The sequence below is a fragment of the Manihot esculenta genome, chromosome 17 (genome assembly GCF_001659605.2).
Source record: "Manihot esculenta cultivar AM560-2 chromosome 17, M.esculenta_v8, whole genome shotgun sequence".
Lineage (NCBI taxonomy): Eukaryota > Viridiplantae > Streptophyta > Magnoliopsida > Malpighiales > Euphorbiaceae > Manihot > Manihot esculenta.
The window spans coordinates 27167621-27175367 of NC_035177.2; the positions used below are offsets into that span (position 1 = coordinate 27167621).

At 39.0% G+C, this 7747-nt stretch overlaps 1 protein-coding gene across 1 annotated transcript; it reads left to right on the top strand.

The window, feature by feature from the left end:
- The first annotated feature begins 6054 nt into the window (after positions 1-6054).
- LOC110605476 (protein TIFY 5A) lies at positions 6055-6733 on the top strand. The gene has a single exon (XM_021744073.2). It carries the CDS (start codon positions 6162-6164, stop codon positions 6618-6620), a length of 459 nt encoding a protein of 152 aa, XP_021599765.1. The 5' UTR covers positions 6055-6161; the 3' UTR covers positions 6621-6733.
- Positions 6734-7747: the final 1014 nt, after the last annotated feature.

A 7747-nucleotide genomic window follows, 5' to 3' on the forward strand; every position in this document is an offset into this window, starting at 1 on the left:
ACCTTAAATATTAGATGTTTCTCACCATGTATGATAAGTAGAATTGAGAGATTGATTATGTAGATTTAATAATATTTTAAAATGATAAATAAATAATATATAACGTGTTAATATTTTGATTATAATTATAATAAATTTAAAAAGTCGAAATATAAAATTAAAATTTTGATTATAATTACAATTAAAGATAAAATTTTAATTTTTTATATTTAATTAAATAATAATTTGAAAAATAATTGTAATTACAAGTTAGAAATTTAAAGATTCCTTATACAATGTTGCTCGTTCTAATTGACACAAATTTTAAGAAAAGATTAATGAAACATTATAATTTTTTCTTAATAAAAAATTAATATTTTTTATATAAAAGTACAGTTTAACTCTTCGTTGTTACTGCTAAATTTGGTACTCCTTTATTGCCGAACTCATACCCCTCAACTACCGAAGTCATATCCCTCAGGTCTTGATGTACTTATTGAGCTCCTGTTAGAGGACAGTAGTACGAGCCAAGGCCTCGTTGCACCGGATTCGGGTCTCGTCGTATTAACAACGGGTCTCCTCCAAAACAGATAGCTGTGTAAGGGCCTCATCCCGCTGAGACTCCACCACAGAAATCCGTTGGGAAGCCCTAGTGACCTCCTCCCTCATCTCCCCCAACTGTTTAGTGAATCTTCGATTTGTCCCTAAAACTCAATAATGTGCCTGCGAGCCTCACTGGTGGCAACCAAGTTCTTGTCCTAGTGCGCCTCAGCAATGCGCTGGTCCATGAAACTTTGCAGAGACTGGTCTCGGGCATCGATTTTCATGAACACACCAAAAGCTTGCTACAAAAAAAGCAAAAAATAAAAAAAGTTAAGAAAGCCAGAAGAAGCAAAAAGTAAAGAAAGTCAGAAGATTAGAAATACTCCCGAGGAGGACAGATAACTTGCCATGAGAAGCATCTCTCTTAGACTGTCCCTAAGATCCTCTCGGAATCGCGAACAAAAAATCACTTGCTGTTTGGTAGAATAGGCCAGATGGCTGACGAGAGCCAGAAAACGGGAATCAAAAGCATCTGGGACCTCTAAACATCCTCACGCATAACATTCCAGCCATAAAAGCCGATGTAGACTCAACGGTCACCTTGGCGGCATTCAGTAGCTCATTGTCCGGGGCAATGACACGTGCTCTTCTGCCTTTTTTCCCTTGTCAACGGGAGGGGAAGGGGCTGCCCCCGCAGGTTTCGAGACCCGAGCACGCTTAGCAGTCCTGCTTTCAATCACAAGTTCTGAAGTCCGAGTACACTTGGCAACCCTGCCCTCGATCACGATAACTCCCACGACTTGGATAGGTGGGACATCCAAGGGAGCATTCTTGGTGCCCTCTTCCGAGCTGCTCTCAACTGACTCGCTAAGCATGATGGGCTCCTTAGGAATTTTCTTGGAAGTAGGAGGAGCCTTGGAAGAAGTCGGCGCTTTAGCAGGGACCGACGTCCTAGATGTTGCAGAGCAGGAGTCCCTGTCACAGGTACCAAAGCCAGGGAAGGCGCAGGGGTAGGGGCAGAGTGGCGAGCTAAGGATGCAGGGTCTGCAGCCTGAAAAACCTCCCGAGTCCCATTAGTTATGGACTTTTTAGCCTTAAAGGTGGCTAGAGTCGCCTTCATGCTCTCCCAAGATAGAGTGAAATTCTTGAGAAACTTGATGGAATCCATTGGCACAACAGAAGCTAAAAAGAATATACCAACTCAGTTAGAGCTCGAAACAATGAAAGAAAAATATAAAAAGAAAGAAAACCAAAAAAGAGTACCAGCTTTTCGGTAGTCCCATAGGTCAGACATAAACTGTAACGACCCGAAAATCGGACCGCTGCCGGCGCTAGGATCCAGATCGGCTTAAGGCCGCCGGGACCCGTAGCAAGCCTGACATATAACCTGTAAACCTGTAAAATCCCATACATGATCAACAACATGCATAAAAAATTAAACTTTTCTTTCATTTATTTCTCATACACCAAACTCAACCTGTGCATGCACTAAAACATAATCATAAACTTGACCCCTCTGTGGGATCTCATCAATGCCCCAATGGGCGATATACATGCGTTGAGTTGGCTAACATCTGTATCATCAAATATCTAAGATCATGCATCAACAAGGGATTACAATACTCATAGGGTCAAGCACATCTATAACCTCAATATACCTCATTACATAACATACTGTAATCTCTTACATTACATTATAGTACAGCTGTCATGTCCAACATCTAACTATTACATACACATACTTCGAAACTCTGGCTAACCTCCTGGTCTACCCTGTACCTGCACATCTGGGGTTAGGGGAGAGGGGTGAGCTACAAAGCCCAGTGAGCAGAATAGTGAAATCATATATTAAAATTTCATGCCATTATGTAATGCAACACATCACAACAAATCACATCTCGGATGGTATTGTCACCAATAGTCCTCTACATAGTCCAACTGTGCCGGGACGTAGAATGGGTACAACCGGTCTTTCTCTTATCATAACATATCATAACATACCAATGTGCCAGGGACGTAGAATGGGTACAACCTGGACTTTCTCTTACATCGTGCCAGGGACGTAGAATGGGTACAACCTGGACTTCCATACCATACCATGCCGTAACATCATCATGCCATATGAGGACTAAAGGATCATCCAATAACCAATCCACATCAACATTATAAATGCAATGCAACATATTCGTGAATACTAATGCAAACAACCTAATATATCACATGGCATTCATGATGCATGGATCATGCTCAAAATTCATATTTCATTTATTTTAAAACTTAAGGTTTATTCCACTCACCTCTGGCTAGCTCTGACAAACTCTGTAGCAGCTGGCTCACTGCTGGGGTCCTCGGTTCCTCGGGTCCGAACCTACACAGGTGGACTCCAATGAGGGACCAAACATACATAAACATAACTCTAATATACTCCCCAAAAACCCCCTAAAACAACATAAAACAACTACATAACAACATGCAAGAAATGGCTGGACAGGGCACTTTCGGCGGCAGGTTCGGCGGCCGAAAGTCCCTCCAGTGCCGAAAGTCAGGCAGGTTCGGCGGCACCTTCGGCGGCCGAAACTCCCAGACAGAGGCGAAACTCATGCATGTTCGGCGGCACCTTCGGCGGCCGAAAGTGCCAGACAGAGACGAAAGTCTCCTTTCGGGGGCAACTTCGGCAGTCGAAAGGCCTGCCTTCCCAGCCATGTGCGGCGGCCGAAAGTGCCTTCGGCTGCCGAACCTGGTTTCTGCCAAAGGGCAGAAACTTGGCTCCTTTATGCACATTTGCCTCCTAACTCTTCCAACATGCATAAAACTCAACCAAAACATGCATACAAGTTCCTAGGGGTCTCAAACTACCTTAAACCCCAACTACAACACACATACACAAGCATTTGCAAGCCACATTTGCATAAACTCAAAAATCATCCATAACTCACTAAAAACCCACACATGCATTTCTACCCCATAGATCTTGCATAAAACTTATTTAAAACATATAATGAGCTTAAGATCGGCTCTTACCTCTTGAAGATCGAGAGAGAGACGACCTAAACTCGGAGATCCAAGCAAATGAGCTCCTGAGTTCCCAAAGCTCCAAAACTTGTCTTAAATGCTCAAAACTTGCAATGAGAGGTGAAAACTCAAGAAAAATGGAGGAGATTTGAAGAAAGAACACAAGATCTGGGGAGAGGGAGGTCGGAAGCTAGCTATGGCCGAAAATGGGAGAAAGCTCGCCCATTTCGGCTAAGTGACCCTTTTATAGTGGCTGGCCAGGCCACGTTCGGGGGCCGAAAGTGCTTCCGCATGCATGCCATGTTCGGCGGCCGAACTTGGGTTTCGGCGGCCGAACCTGGACTTCCCTCACTCATGCTTTCGGGGGCCTAACGTGCCTCCAAAACGCATGCATGTTCGGCGGCCAAACTTAACTTTCGGCGGCCGAACCTGGGTTTTCCTCTAAAGACTTTTCATGCAAAAACTCATTAAATCTTCAAACTTAAAACCATGAAATACCTTAAAACATTTTATGAAAACATGTTTCTACCCTACTAGAGGCTTCCGACATCCGAGATTCCACCGGACGGTAGGAATTCCGATACCGGAGTCTAGCCGGGTATTACATAAACATGCACTTTTCGACGTCATATTTTTTCTTTATAGGGGTTAGTTGGAGAAGGCAAATTTGGTGCACTAGGTTTAATCTAAAGAAATCGTTATAACCTTGAGGGACCTTTTCCCATAAGAGGTCAATATTCCAGTCGATCCTTGAGCTCTCTTTTAACTCGACAACAATAAAATTTCCATCCAATCTTTTATTGAATCCTAATATCCAGCAAATATGGACAATCCAGCCGGGGACCAAAGTAATTGAACCCATTAGTAGATCTAACGAGATGAAAAAAAGTGCAAAACAACTCAATAGAAGGGATAAAACCCCAATACAGGTAAACAGACTTGAAACAGCGCATGAACATAATAGAATTGAGGGACAACATCCGAGGAGTCACTCTAAAATGATAGAAAACCTTTATAAAGAAAGGGGTAAAAAGGAAGGTCGGCCAGAAGTCGCGCTGTTTAACGAAAAAAACTAGGTTAGGCCCTTGTTGGACGTTTATCAGACTCACCAGTGTTGGGTAGGAGAGAACAATCCGCTTATTAGGCAAAGGAGCCCTAATTCTAAAGATGGTGGTGTCATAATAGTCACGAGAAAAATAGTAAGAGAAAGAGGAAAGAGTGACAGAGGACACCAGACCCACTACATCGGAAATTCTAGTAGAAACCATAAAAGGAGTATGACATACCTCAGATTGGAAAGGTAGGAATTATAGAGAAAGGAAAGGGCAAGATAGCAGAAACAGCGCAAGAGGCAAAGCAGCAAGTGAAAGCAAGAGTATAAATTTAAGTGAAAGCAAGAGCATAAATTTGAAATGGATAAAGACGTAGAAGAGACGTTTTGACAGAACTCTTCTAGAGCCGCATAATAATAATTGGAACCTTGAGTTTTACCCCCTCATTAATAATGGAATTATTAATAAACGAATAAAGTGGCACTTGATGATAGACTGGTTCTGGGCACCCCAACATAGCTGAGCCCACTCTAGGAAGATCAGACCTTATCTCTATTAGAGCTCGATACATGAGCCTACTTACAAGCTCAGGCATTACTTTTATGAACCAGATTAGGTTCAAGCCTACACGTGAGAGGCCTGACTCAATTAATCTACTGGACTCGTAGAGCAACAAACCCCTTAACGTCTGAGATCGTGTCCACATGACAGCGGATGGAATTAAATGATCGCCTGACGATGAGAAATGATGCAGTATGTACGTACGTATAGTCAAGTGTGACTATGATGGAAAATACAAGTGCATAATGGTGGTTGTACATCAATTGAAAATCAAAAAACAAGAATAAAAGAAAATAAATGGGATGGATCAAATTTACCAAAATACACTTTGAGACTATGTTTATTGAATTTCATTTGTCAGAATAAATAAATTATGTTTGGGACAAATTATTTTTTTAATAAATCATTAATTTTAAATTTTTAGTAAAATTATTGTTAAGAGAAATAATCATAAATCTTAAAATATTAATAAAATAATGTACAATAAAAATAGAACTTAAAAACAAAAACACCGTCATATCAGCTACAACAAGAAAATAAAATTAAAAAAAGGAAAAATATTACGCTCACAATTAAAGCACAAAAATCGCTATTCAAATAGACAAAACTGAAAACATGTATCCATGTCGGCTATATTTAACATACATATCACGTGCGTTAATTAAAAAAGGCCCAAAAGTAGTTGAAAAATATCAGTTGAAAGAAAAGCAGCGCTGGCTTTTTCAGGGTTCCTGCCTCTGCTCCTACCGCCGTTTCAAAACTTATTAAAAACAGCATTTTCCACGTGAAAATAAATAAATATATATATATATTAAAAACCAAATGTGTATGTGTTCATCGTTTACTAGTTGTCAATGAGCCGATATCTGTGGCCCCCACTTCACCGCTACCTGCCAATCCACCCTCCTCCTTATTCTTCTTCTCTCTCTCTATATATATAAGCCCATTTCTCTCTTCCGAAAAACCAAATCTCGATCTACTTCTCCTTGAATTTTCAATTTCTCTCATCTAATCATGAACTGCAATCTCGAGCTCCGCCTCTTTCCCACCTCCGATGAAGACCACAGCCATCCTCAAACAGAGAGTTATTCAAACGATCAAGAACCACCGCAGCAGCAGCAGCAGCAGCAAAAGCCACAGAAGCTAACGATATTCTACAATGGAACAGTCTGTGTTTGCGATGCTACAGAGCTTCAGGCGAAAGCCATTCTGATGTTGGCTAGCCGAGAAATGGAGGATAATAAAATAAGAAAATTTTCAAGTGGACCTTCTTCATCTTCATCGTCGTCGGGAAAACCTGTATCGCCAATTCGGACATCACCTCCGCCGGTCTATAGCTCTAAAAACAATACTGCCTTGTCGATGAAGAGATCACTCCAAAGGTTCCTTCAAAAGAGAAATAATCGGATGCAAGCAACTTACCCCTACAACATGAATCGGCGGCCGCAAGCGTGCAGGCTCAATCTCCATTGATGCATTGAGGGATTCACTTTAATTTTCTTTTTTCAATTCGCATGAAATGGACATAGAGTCTCCCTTGTTTTTCCATAAATTTTACATTAATAGAATGAGATTATACTTTTTTTTTATGAGCATAATTACATATTAATTTTTTGTTTATTAGTTGATAAAAAATAAAAACTTCTCCAATTATGTAGATGATGTATCTAAACGGCAGACATTTTCCCTCTCAATCTATGTAAACTTGTTAAAATGTAAGTTTTAAGATTTTACCATAGTATAAATTTTGATTTTTAATATATAATTTTACAAATAGTTAACTGCTACACATTAGAAAATATTAAAAGCTATTATACATAAAGGAATTAACAAGATTTGGAAAGAAAATCGCCTAATCTAATTTGGTTAAATGATTATTAATATATTATTCGAATGATAGATCAAATTTGAGTTCCATTTCCTCAATTTCTTTAAAAAACAAACAAATTAGCTGGAAAAATTTTAGATACAAGTTGCACTATCCCACCACCACCAACTTACCCCCAAAAGTCAGACAAGCCCGTGAAAGGCCAACCACTTGTCATCTGGCTGGATTTGTGATATTTTATTGGAATATACCTTGATTCAAATCAAATGCTCTGAAAACATATGGTCTTTTATTACAGTAGTTTTAATATGATTTATAAATAATTTAAAATTCTTAATTAGGATTTAGATTTAAAAAATTTGTTCTAATTAATTAATTCATCAATCATCTATTATCAAATCAATTTAATGATTTTTTAATGAATTTTTTAAAAAATGAGTTTGAAAAGTGAACCAAATTAATGGATAAAAAGATCAATTCATGACTCATCAATTAAATTAGTCCGACAATTTGAAATTGACAACATAAATATGAACACAAATATAAACTCAAAAATAATTGTAAATTAAGTACAAATTAAATTGAATTATAATAAAAAAATTAATTTAATTGGGAAAGTAATTATTAAAGGAAAAAAATATAGGATTTTTTTTTTTTTTTAGTAATTTGAAAGGAAGTGTGAAATGGGGACGTAATTAGAGGCTTAAAAAAAAGTGTTTATTCACATTTAAATTAAGCTTTACCACACGCGTGCAACACGCCAACACGTACC